The sequence below is a fragment of the Mustela nivalis genome (genome assembly GCF_964662115.1).
Source record: "Mustela nivalis genome assembly, chromosome: 10".
NCBI classification, from domain to species: Eukaryota; Metazoa; Chordata; class Mammalia; order Carnivora; family Mustelidae; genus Mustela; species Mustela nivalis.
In genome coordinates this window covers 16,322,912-16,334,603 of record NC_139029.1, presented here as the reverse complement: position 1 = coordinate 16,334,603, position 11,692 = coordinate 16,322,912, and the positions used below count along the sequence as shown (strand labels likewise).

Here is an 11,692-nt window from a genome sequence, read left to right as displayed (position 1 = left end):
GAAGGAAGATGAGGGGTAGCATTAGACTGAGTACCCCACCTTCTTCCTCCTTGCTTACAACATCAAGGTCAGCAGAGGCAGAAGCAAAAAGTCTTGCTGTGCTTTATTCCCATGCCTCAAACTCATCAGCAAAAAGAAAAGTGCATTAACAAGGCAGATTTAAGACCATTCAGGCAAGAGAAGAGTAAGTCTAAGGCTTCTCCTTGAGCTGTTCTTTTCCAGCTGTGGCTCACTGCTCACTTCCTGGCCGCTTTCATAGCAGATTTGGTGACTTTACCACCAGTCACTGCTTTTTTCTCCACAGCCTTGATGACCCCAACAGCCACTGTTTGCCTCATGTCATGCACAGGGAAGCGACCTAGGACACAGGGCATGAAAAAACAGGTGGAGAATACTACCAGCACATGAGCTATAGGACACTGGCACAGGAGGTCAAGTGAGTGATACTCTGAATTACACATAGGAGTGCATTAACTTCAGCAACTCGTAGATCTCATTATATCTATTTTACACTTGGGGAAACTGGGGCAAAGAAGTAGAAGGTCACTTTGCTGTGATGGTTGAAAACCCAGAAAGTCTCACACCAGTACTTGCATTTTTAGCCACTGGACTGTCCTACTTCCATATGTAAAGGTCACAGGGAAAACTGCTTTTAGTGCACCCACCACATGCTAATACTAATACTCCCAGCCTCCAAGCTGCTAGCACCTTCTCTGTGACCATCACAACCACCCATATGATGGATCTCATATGCATTCAACTGTGAACCTGGCAATTGCTTCTCCTAGAGGTTCCTGAATGCTCCTCTGATTTCAGGTTATGGAGGGCAAGGCTTTGGCATCTGGCTTCAACCTCATAGTATTTTTGGCAGAAGTAGAAAGAACTAAACCAGCTTTGCAAGATTCATGTGGCAACTTCTGTGGCCCGCCTCTAAAATTAGCCTTTTGAAATTCACCCCCTTCCCCATTAACTGGGAGGCCCTGATGGCAAGGACTTGTTTGTTTACAAATATCTTCTAGCACAGAGCAGGCACTAGGTAAAATTGCCTACTCTCTATATATTTGAATTCAGAACATTCTAAGTTAATTGTTCAAACCTAGCCACGCATAATATACTTGAAACAGACTCGTAGGCTGCAGCCTTGACCAGCTGAATCTCTCAGGGTCTGAGCCTCTGGGTTTAATAGGGTCCATCAGTGGTTCTGATTATCCCCCAGGTTTGAAAACCACTACACTGAATAAGAAGGAAAAAGGAAAATCCTTCCTAATTTCTGCTTTATTAACTTCCTCTAAATCAGGGTTTCTCAAACTGATGTGCATCCCAGTTACCTGGGGATCTTGTGAAGCTGAAGATTTGAATTCAGCAGGTCTGGATGGTGCCTGAGGTTCTCCACTTCTAACCCCCTCCCAGGGGATGCCCGTGCTGCTGGTCCACCCACCACACTTTGAGTAACAAGTCTCTAAAGTGGCCCTGCCTTGCTGTGTCACCCTAGGCAAGCCACTTTCCTTTTTTTTTTTTTTCTTTTTTCTTTATTTTTTTCCCCCTTCTAATCTGGAACTCTGGTCCTTCTGACCAGGTTCTGCAACCTGGCTTGGGAGTGACACGTTGGTTCCCTGGCTCCAGGAGGAGGAAGAGGCAGCTCCTAGGGTCCAAGTGCTGTCCAAGGTGCTTACCAAGGGGCAGGTACTCTGAGAAGCTTTCCACACACATGGGCTTTCCTGGAATCACCTGAATGATGGCCGAGTCTCCAGACTTCAGGGCTTTGGGATTGTCTTCCAGCTTCTTGCCCGAGCACCGGCAGTCTTCTCCCTTAGGTCTGCAAATGTGAGCCATGTGGCAGTCCAGAACTGGTGAGCAGCCAGCTGCCATGCTCTCAGGGTGGTTGAGAGTGATCATCTGGAACCCATGGTGGGATGGGAGCCGGGAGGGTGTCAGCCCAGCATCCTCCAGGCGAGGTAGTCCTAACCAGCTAAGAGGTCAGGCACCTGGAACACTATGTATGTATGTATGTATGTATGTATGTATGTATGTATGTATCTATCTATCTATGAGAAAGTGAAAAAGTGCACCAGCAGGAGAAGAGGCAGGCAGAGAGAGAAGCAGGCTTCCTGCTGATATGGGACTCTAGACCCCAGGACCCTGGTATCATGACCTGAGCTGAAGGCAGATGCTCAACTGACTGAGCCACCCAGGTGTCCCATCTTGGACACACTTTAAATTACAGTGAGCATTTGAACATTTGTAGAGTATACCAAGTTCTGTGCTAAGCGTGTCTCATGCATTCTAATTTAATTGGCTTAGCACAGGGCCTGGATAATTTACCCATGATGAAATAGCAGGAAGTGGCAGAGCTGGGGATGAGTGATACTGAAACCCACACACATACATGTTATTTATGTACTACTTTTCCCGGCCATTTAGAAAAATGCATTACAGTAGCAACTAACTAACTTGTTAGGTGACCTGTTGGCCCGAGGTCAGCTGTTTTACCTATCATCACCTCGTGTAATGCTCCCAAAGTCACTGCGAGATAGTGCCAACCTCCACCTTCAGAAGCAAGAATGTGCCAGGCGTTGCATTCAGGACAGCCTCCACATTCTAACTCTGGGCCAAAGAAACACCCGAGAGCTCTAACATACAGATTCCCAGTTTCCACCCATGTCTACTAAATCACTCCCCGGAACCACTGGGGAAAATGTTAGGAATCTGCATTTTTGAGTTGCATCCCAGGTGATTCTAATCCACCTGATTTGAAATTGACTACTTTAAGTCTTTAAGACCATACTGTGGAAATAAACAAGAAATTGAACTGCATTGTTTTGTTTAAGGGCAAAGTGACAAAGAAGTTATAGTCAGGATTCTAACCTGGACAGTCTGACTCTACCTACACTGCTGGTCAGTGCTCACTTCCTGAATGACCCAGTGAATCATTCTGCTCATAGGACAGTGTGACTATCTCAGGTGACACCCCTTAAATGGGCCTCCTCACCTGGGAGATGAGCCTCATTACTTCCAAGGGTGGGTCATTCTTACTGTCTCACACAACGTAGCCCTGCCCGATGTCCTTCACTGACACATTCCTCACATTGAAGCCCACATTATCTCCAGGCAGGACCTCAGCCAGGGCCTCGTGGTGCATCTTTACACACTTGACCTCTGTGGTGATATTGCAGAGGGCAAAGGTCACCACCATGCCTGGCTTGAGGAAGCCTGTTTCCACCCACACCATGGGCAAGGTGCTGATGCCTGGGGGTCAGGGGGACAAAGCAACCAGAGCTGTCAGCAGCCAGACTTCAGTGAGCTCCCAACCCCAAGCACCCCCATATAACATATACTCACCCCCAATCTTGTATACATCCTACAGAGGCAGCCACAGGGGCTTATCTGTAGGCTGGGCAGGGGCCATGATGGAGTCCAGTGTTTCTAGCAGTGTCATGCCCACCATGTTTCCTTCCTTCCTGATGATCTTCCAGCCTTTAAACCAGGACATCTGAAAAAGCCACCAAATGTGCAGCTTGCTTAGCTTGAGGGAACCTGTTCCAGGTGCCAACGTGTATTAAACATGGGACCTCAAGCAATTTTTAATACATTCTGAGCTTCAGCTTCCTCATCTATGAAACAGATATCACCACTTACCTTGCAGGCTCAAGTAAAGGCACAAAAGACCACACACAATCCACCAAGCACAATGTTCGACATGTACTATACACCCACTAAATGGTGGCCGTTACTCTAAATCTTACAGGTTTTGCTCCTCACTGGAGCCAATATTTTTAGGAAGCAGAGATTCCTTGAATCTGATTAGCCCTTGGGTCTCATTTCATCTGCTCGTTATACAGGAGGAGCAGAGAAAACATGCAGTACAGTTAAGTAAGACTCAGGAATGAGAATACAAACAAGACTCAAATACTCTAACATTTATACCTTCTAAAGACTAGTTATTCCCCAACATCTTAGGCAAGGGCAACATTATTGAGCATAAGTCCTTCTAGAAGGATGACCTTAAGGATGACAGTGCATTGTATACAGGCCTTTTAAGTAGATACCATATTTGCTTCTCTAAAAACCTTGGCCAAAGCTCACCAGAGATATCATCTTTGCCTTCAGATATGGATTAACTGGGATTCCAGTTGACACCTTTCTATGGGCCAACTTCCCGCTCAAACACCAGCCTCATTGATGAAGATAAGCTCTTCTGTTAGTTTGAGGAACTTAACAACTAACTTGGCTCTATGCCAACTCAGAGGCCTAACTAAGTCTATGAGGTCAGCATTATCCCCATCTTAAAAATGGGAAAACTGAGGTCTCTGATGTCACAGGTATTTCTTGGAAGTGGAGGCTAAACCCTAAATCTACTATGCAGTCCACTGACTGCATATTTTGTTCTTTTAGCATCTAGAACATACTAGATATGGCGCCTGGGTGGCTCAGTCGGTTTGAGTATCTGCCTTCAGTTCAGTCATGACCCTGGGATCAAGCTCCACATCAGGCTTCCTGTTCTAGGGGGGAGCTTACTTCTCCTTCTCCCTCTGCCTCTCCCCGTGCCTAAGCACGTACAGTCTCTCTCTCTGTCAGATGAATAAATAAAATCCTTTAGAACATACTAGATGCCTAATAAATACCCAAAGGTACAAAGAATGAAATCCCCTATTTCACTAGCTGAACTATGTGGTAATACGTAGGAAATGAGGAAATGGGCATCAGAGCTTCAGGTTTCAGTTCTACTGTTGCTTAGAAGAGCCCCCCACCGCCCCCTTCACCACCCAATATAGAGGAACAGATCATACCATGCCTCCCTCACCCTTACCTTTTTCTTAGCACTTGTCATCATCCACTGCATTACCACCATCCCCAGAAGACCTTTAGTGTCCCAGCACCGTGTCATCTTGTTTGCGACCACACCTTCAGCACCAAGGACAGTGTCCAGTATGCAAATACCACCGTACCACCCAAAGAAACACACTGCCCAGTGATAACTCTAATCTCTCCTAAGGACAATTGGGCAGTATGTGTCAGAAGACTTGAAGATAATGCCTACCCTTTGTTTCACTTGAAACTTATTCTAATTAAGTTGAGGACACATGCAAGGATTTATTTATGAAGATGCTTATGGCAGTTTTTAATGAAACTAGAAACAATATTCTTAGAAGCTGGTGACCTTGGGCTACTAGTTAACTACACTGTGTCCAAGTTCTCTTATTTTACATAGGAATAAAATGCCTTCTTTACAGGGTTATGTGCATGTAAAGTGTTTAGTCTGGTGTGTGGCACATAGTAATCTCTCAATACCATTTTCCCTTAATAAAGGGTATGACCACACAGTCTAATGCACCTCTGTGATCTACAACATAAAACACCCACTAAGTACTCAACATGTTTAAATGGAAAAGGAAATTTTAAAAAATAAGGAGTTTTATAGAAAATTACATACAGTTTTAGTCCAGCTGTGGATATCTAGAAAGAACTGCATGAAAACTAGGTTATCTATAAGCCATGAAGTTTATGCTTCATATCTGCATGAAAGGGTCATTGTAAAAATGTTAGACATTACTTTTATCTTCAGAAAAAGATTATGCTATGTAAACGTGGAAGAAAAAGCTAAGAACCCTCAAGACAGTTGTGGAAAAGGTAGGCTTTAGGCAGTAAAGTAGGAAGGGATAGCAGCTAGTATTTGAGCACTAACTGTATGCATGAGCTGATCTCATTTAATTCTCACAGTCCCATGAAGTGAGTCCATTAGGAATTAATATTAAGAATATTAATTCCTTATTGTGGGCAAGGGAGAAAGCTGGGGTTTGACCCCAGGTCTGATGCCGGAGATAGACTTCCTTTGTAGGGAGACACTCATTTAATAATTTTAAACCCTGCTAGACTCTGGGATCCATGAGCACAGTGACTCTATCTTAGACACACTTATATTGCCCTGACACTTCCCAACTTGACTAGAGAAGTAGATGCTGTGAGCATGGACTAGAATTCCATACTTTGCCAGGACTGCTCAACAGAACTTTCTGCAATGATGGAAATATTTTGTAACTTCACTGTCCAATATGGCAGCCACATGTGGTTGTGCTGCCCTTGAAATATAGCTAATACAACTAAGGAACTGAAATGATTTTATGCTACTTAAATTATTAAAGTTAATATCTGGGTGGCTCAGTTAATTGTCTGCCTTCAGCTCAGGTCATAATTCCAAGGTCCTGGGATCAAGCCCTGCATCAGTCTCCCTGCTCAGTGGGGAGTCTGCTTCTCCCTCTCCTCCATCCCTCCCCTCCCCCACTTGTGTTCTCTCACTCACTCTCAAATAAATAAATAAAATCTTAAAAAAAAAAACTTAATAACCCCATGTAACTAAATGCCACATTGCACAATGCAGCTCTATGCTTACTAGTTGTGTAGTCTTGAGTAACCTCTGTTCATCTGTAAAATGGGGATAATTCACGGTGATTGGCCCATTAGCATGCTATAAATTCTCAAAGACATTCAAAGATTTGGGAAGGTTGCATTTGATTAATCCCATCCCAGTCAGTTCTCACCTTGGTGCTGGGTTCTATCATGTTGTCCCCATACCAGCCTGAGATGGGCACAAAGGTGACAGCTTCAGAGTTGTAACCGATCTTCTTGATATAGGCGTTCACCTCCTTGTTGATCTCCTTAAAGCGTGCGCTACTATAAGGAGGCTCCATGATGTCCATCTTATTGACTGCCACAATGAGCTGCTTCACACTCAGCTTGTAAGCCAGGAGTACATGCTCATGGGTCTGCCCATTCTTGGAAATGTCAGACTCAAATCCACCTACACTGCTTGCCATAATCAGCACAGCGCAGTCTGCCTGGCCCAAGTGACAGAGGGGAGAAGGCCCAACTCAGACTTGGCCAGGGACACCCACTGCCCACCCCCGAAGCAGAGCCAAGATGTCTCTGGTGGGACACCCACTGCCCACCCCCAAAGCAGAGCCAAGATGACACTGCCCATCCCTGAAGCACAGCCAAGACGACTCAGAGCCAAGATGACAGAGGTGCCTGTGATCATGTTCTTGATGGAGTCACAGTGACCTTGGGCATTGATGATGGTGATGTAGAATTTTCTGGTCTCAAACTTCCACGGGAGATGTCAATGGTGTTGCCACGTCCCCACTCTGCCTTCAGCTTGTCCAGCACCCAGGCATACTTGAAAGAGCCTTTCCCACCTGGGCCTGGAATAAGAGGGAAAGGCCTAGGGTCACCCCTAGATCCAAAGCTGCCCCATCAACCAAGAAGGAAGTTCCAAAATGAGTTGAGAGTCAAAGGGATGGGAACAGGGCAGTGTACGGAGAGACCTTTGAATTTTTCAAACAATAGAATTTATTACTTGTATAATTAAGTTTCTCTTTCAGAGCTGGTTTGAGAGTCACAGCGACCCAGGGCCAAATGATAAAGTGCCTAGGCAGGCATGCGGACCTGGCACAAGGTCAGCAAGCCCTCACATCAGTAATCGCAAACACGTAAGTAATGCTGACCCTGAACTTGGAGCTGTTTTAAGCACTTAACGTGGGTTAGCTCATTTAATCTCACAACAACTTAGTGAAGTATTACCCTTATCTTGCAGATGAAGAAACAGAGAAATTAACTGACTCACCCAAGATCATAGGATTAATAAACAACGGCGGCGTCAGGATTTGAACCGCAAAGCATCAGACTCAAGTTCAAAAATCTTAACCCCTACCCTATGTTAGTTAAGTGGTATCTATGACTGATAATTAACCATGGCAGCCTGGGGAATTTGAGCTGCTTTCAGCCCTGGTAAAAGGCTACCAGAAGCTGGTAGCATATTCAAGTTAACATGCTGGTCTCGGGTATACTCTACCACTTGCCAGCTCCGGGGTCCTGAGGTTCTGTTCATTTTGGCTCTAATTAGAGGGAAGAGTGGAGAAAAGGAAAGACTGGAGACCAGGTGGCTTCCTTAAGAAAACTAATTAGTTTGAAAGATAGAAATAGAACCCACATGTCCTAACTTATGCTACTGTAGGAACTTCTATTTTATGAAGTCCATTAGATAAGCAGCTATCAAAGAGTGGTCAGGGACGCCAAAACCTTTTAGGGTTTGCATGGTCAAAGCTGTTTTAATAATGCTAAGACATTATTTGCCTTTTCCCTCTCTCATTTTCTCATCTTTATGCAATGGTGTTTTCTAGAGGCTAAATGACAAGTGAAATCACAACAGGTTGATTGCAGAAACAGATGAGAATCCAGCTGTCTTCTATTAAGCCAGACATTAAAGATATCAGCAAAAACGTCACCCTCCCAAGATTCTTTGTTTTGAAAAACAGTTATTTTTCATACATAAAAAAGTGTCACATTTACATTAATACAAGAAGTTTATTACTACTATTTTTAAACGAATGAAGCATTTTTAAACCTCAGTTTCAATTTTGAATATCATAAATATATAGATCTAATTTACATAAACAAACTCATTGGGGTGCCTTTAAGAATGCAGAGGGTTCCTGAGACCCGAAAGTTTGAGAACCACATCAATTCATTTGTTTTTCCATAGCAAATGGCTAGGCTTCTACCACATTGGCTAGGGACCAGTCTCTTTCTCACGGTTCTAACGATTTCCTTGGCAGCCCCTGCCACATAAGCGCCCCCACAACAATTCTGACTGTATCCGAGGAAGCCAGCTGATGGCACTGATTTATGACCTGTTGCTTTTTCTCCTCTGTCCTATTTCTATCTCTGCAGCAGCTGGTTCTACAGACTACTCCGGTCTTGTCTGATGGTTCACCAACTCTAAGATCTCTCACTCCCCTCCCTGGCTCTCCCTCCTCCTTCCCCTGCATGGGCTCTTGCTCTGCCCATCCCAGGGCTCTGTCCCTCATTCTTTCCAGCTCACTCCCATGGTTTAGTCTCTAGCCTGGGTTTCCGTCTTGAGCTCCAGACTTCAATATTCAGCTGCCCTCCTGGATGTGAGCACAGAAAGCCCCGTGGACACCTCAGATTTCCCACGTCTAGAGCAGACCTGTTCGGACTCCAGATCAGCTCTGCCGCTGGTAGTCACTGACTTTCCAATTGCCAAAGCTGGAAACTTGGAAGCCACCCTCAACTCTTCTTCTTCCCTTACCCCCTCCTCTACAGCTAACTCCTAAGTTCTGTGGATTCCCCACCTCCACATCCTTGGGTTCCACCCATTACTCTCCATGCCCATTGCTGCTGCCTGAGCCCAGGCCACCGTCCTCACTCCTGTGGTCGATGGCAACAACCTCCTGACCTGCTTCCCAGCCCCTAGCATTGGGCCATTTAGCCTGTTCTCCCCATGCTGCAGCAGTGTGCTCTTCCTAAAAAGATCTTGCCTGATTCCCATCACTCCCATGCCTAAAACCCTTTAGTTGCTGCAGGGAAAGTGACCAGGCTCTTTGGCAGGACATTCAAGGCCCACGTCTCCTGTCCTACCAGGCAATGACTCTATCTCAGATGCTCAACACCTGCTGTTCCAATCGCCTTGTGGTCACAGACACCTACCCCATTTCCCCAAGGCTCAGAAGAGATCCCTTCCTTTGGGAGTCCTTCAAGGCTTCTCTAAACATGCTCATTGTCCATGACCTGGGCTCCTACAACACCCATGCTGTTACAGAGCTTACTGTGTGATGGAAGGGTGCGTGGCCAGGAGTTTCTGGGGGCAAGGCTTGCCTTTAACCCTGTATCCATGGGGGCTACCCTAAGGTCCATGGTAGATGCATGGAAAATAAATCCTTTCCCTGCTTCTAAATGGCAGCTTTAGCTCCTGAGATATGGCATGGCATCTGTGTCACACTGGGATTTAAATCTTGGCACCATCCTCAGGTAAGTTACTTAACCCTTCTGAGCCTCATTTGTCTCACCTAGAAGATGGCAACCACAGCACCTGCCTGGCACGATTGAGAGGGAAAGCGCCTACCAGCCCAGCAGGTGCTCAGCGGAGGTAAGCGTTCACCACCCCCACCAGGAGGAGTCCCTCCGAGGGAATCCAAGGCTAGGAAGGAGGGGTGGGGAGGCGCAGGCAGAGCAGCCTCACCTCTGAAGTCTCCTTCTCAAACCTGTCGACGGTCCTCTTGTCAATGCCATCACATTTGTAGATGAGATGCCCTGTCTTGGTGGACTTGCTCGAATCCACGTGGTCGATGACCATAATGTTGATGTGGGTCTTCTCTTTGCCCATGCTGGGAGTTGCTCAGAGAGAGGACAGGCATTCTTGGGGCATGAATTGCCCACTATCACTTCTCTTCCTTGGGACTGGGTCAGCCCAAACAGCAGAGGGTGAGGCAAGAGAAGAAAACAGGTGGCCAGGAGGGCGGAGAGGGGGGTCTCTTCAACACCTCACACCTGCGGATGCTCTGGTCCCTCCGACAGCCCCAAGGAGAATGTGCCTACCTCCAGAGCCAGGAGAAGCTCCTCCGTACCTCCTCCCACCTAGAACAGACCAACACAGCACTGCGCCCCACCCCCTTTTACAGACAAGTTTTCCAGCCCGCCCCTTAGGTCCCTTGTTCCTGTTGGCCTGCTGGCCCTGGGATGCATGGGAAGAACCCAGCACCCATCTCACAGGGGGTGGACTCTCCCCCTCCAGCCTGGGAGGAGGGTGAGCCTGCTGCCCACCGAAATGAGGCTCCTTTGGGCTTTCAGATGCTGATTGATACCCCACCACCACCCCTAGTACCAGGCTGGGCATTAGGAAGTGGCCCTAGGAAGGGTGGCCCTAAGTGACCATTAGGAAGGGTCAAAGATGGGCCTGGGGTGGGAGGTGGTCCCCAGACTTGCTGTCCCTGGGTATTCGGGCCTGTGTGTGTTTGTGGGAGGGAGGCGTCTAGGAAAGGGTTGGGAGAGATGGAGCAAGGGGGTCAGAGCTCTAGCCTTTCACATCGGTGCCTCTTGGTCCTGCCTGGGCATCACAGACCGCATGGATTTATCCCTGTCTCCAGCCGCCTGCATACGGCCTGACCCATGGCAAACCCTGAGTTTGGTGAATGATGCAGAATGACTGCTACCGCCTTCAGGGCCCAACTCCTGTACTACTGTCACCTTTATGCGACCGCTAATTCCACCTGAGCGATGAGGGCGTTGAGGGTCTGGAGCAGGTCCGCTGGGGAGAAAGTAGCAGGACTCAAGTTGTCTGACCCCAGAGTCTCCACCAGAGCCCAGCGCTGCCTCTCAGTGAACTCATGCCTGAGGGAAGGCTGTAAGTCCGACCCTACTCATCTCCGTGGTCCCAGCCTCCAGCCCTGGCTTGCTAAATGAATATTTAGGGTAGGACCTGGGAAGAAGATGAGCAGGGACTGGAGGGCGGGCAGTCTCCCACAGGGAAGGGCTGGCCCCAGAACTGAGGACAAGCTACTGGACTGAGGCCAGTACCGTCCTGGCAGCCTCCAGAGGTTCTGGAACCCTGTGCCTGGAGACCCGTTCGGTGAAAGGGAAGGTGGCGGAAAGAGCGGGCTTCTGAGAAGGCTGACCCAATCGGATCAGAGTCCTGGCCACGCCACTCCCATTCATTCAGTGGTCCTTTAGCCCCTCCGGGTGTGGATGTCCACCAGCTTCTTGTTGTGGTGGTGATTCAAGGAGATAAGCCCCTCACTGGTAAATCTCGATGATACTGATAAAGGCTCCTTCCAAGAACTTATGACACAGTGGAAACACACGGGGGCGCTCTAACCACAAACCACAGGGTAACCTGCTCTTA

At 47.3% G+C, this 11,692-nt stretch overlaps 1 protein-coding gene across 1 annotated transcript; it reads right to left on the bottom strand.

Annotated features, from left to right (window-relative positions):
• Positions 1 to 236: 236 nt before the first annotated feature.
• LOC309842520 (elongation factor 1-alpha, somatic form-like) lies at positions 237 to 10,177 on the bottom strand (the record flags this gene model as incomplete). The annotated part of the gene is made up of 6 exons (XM_082686711.1): positions 237 to 358; positions 1,674 to 1,816; positions 3,042 to 3,246; positions 3,340 to 3,358; positions 6,537 to 6,833; positions 10,034 to 10,177. 6 exons carry the CDS (start codon positions 10,175 to 10,177, stop codon positions 237 to 239), a joined length of 930 nt encoding a protein of 309 aa, XP_082542837.1.
• Positions 10,178 to 11,692: the final 1,515 nt, after the last annotated feature.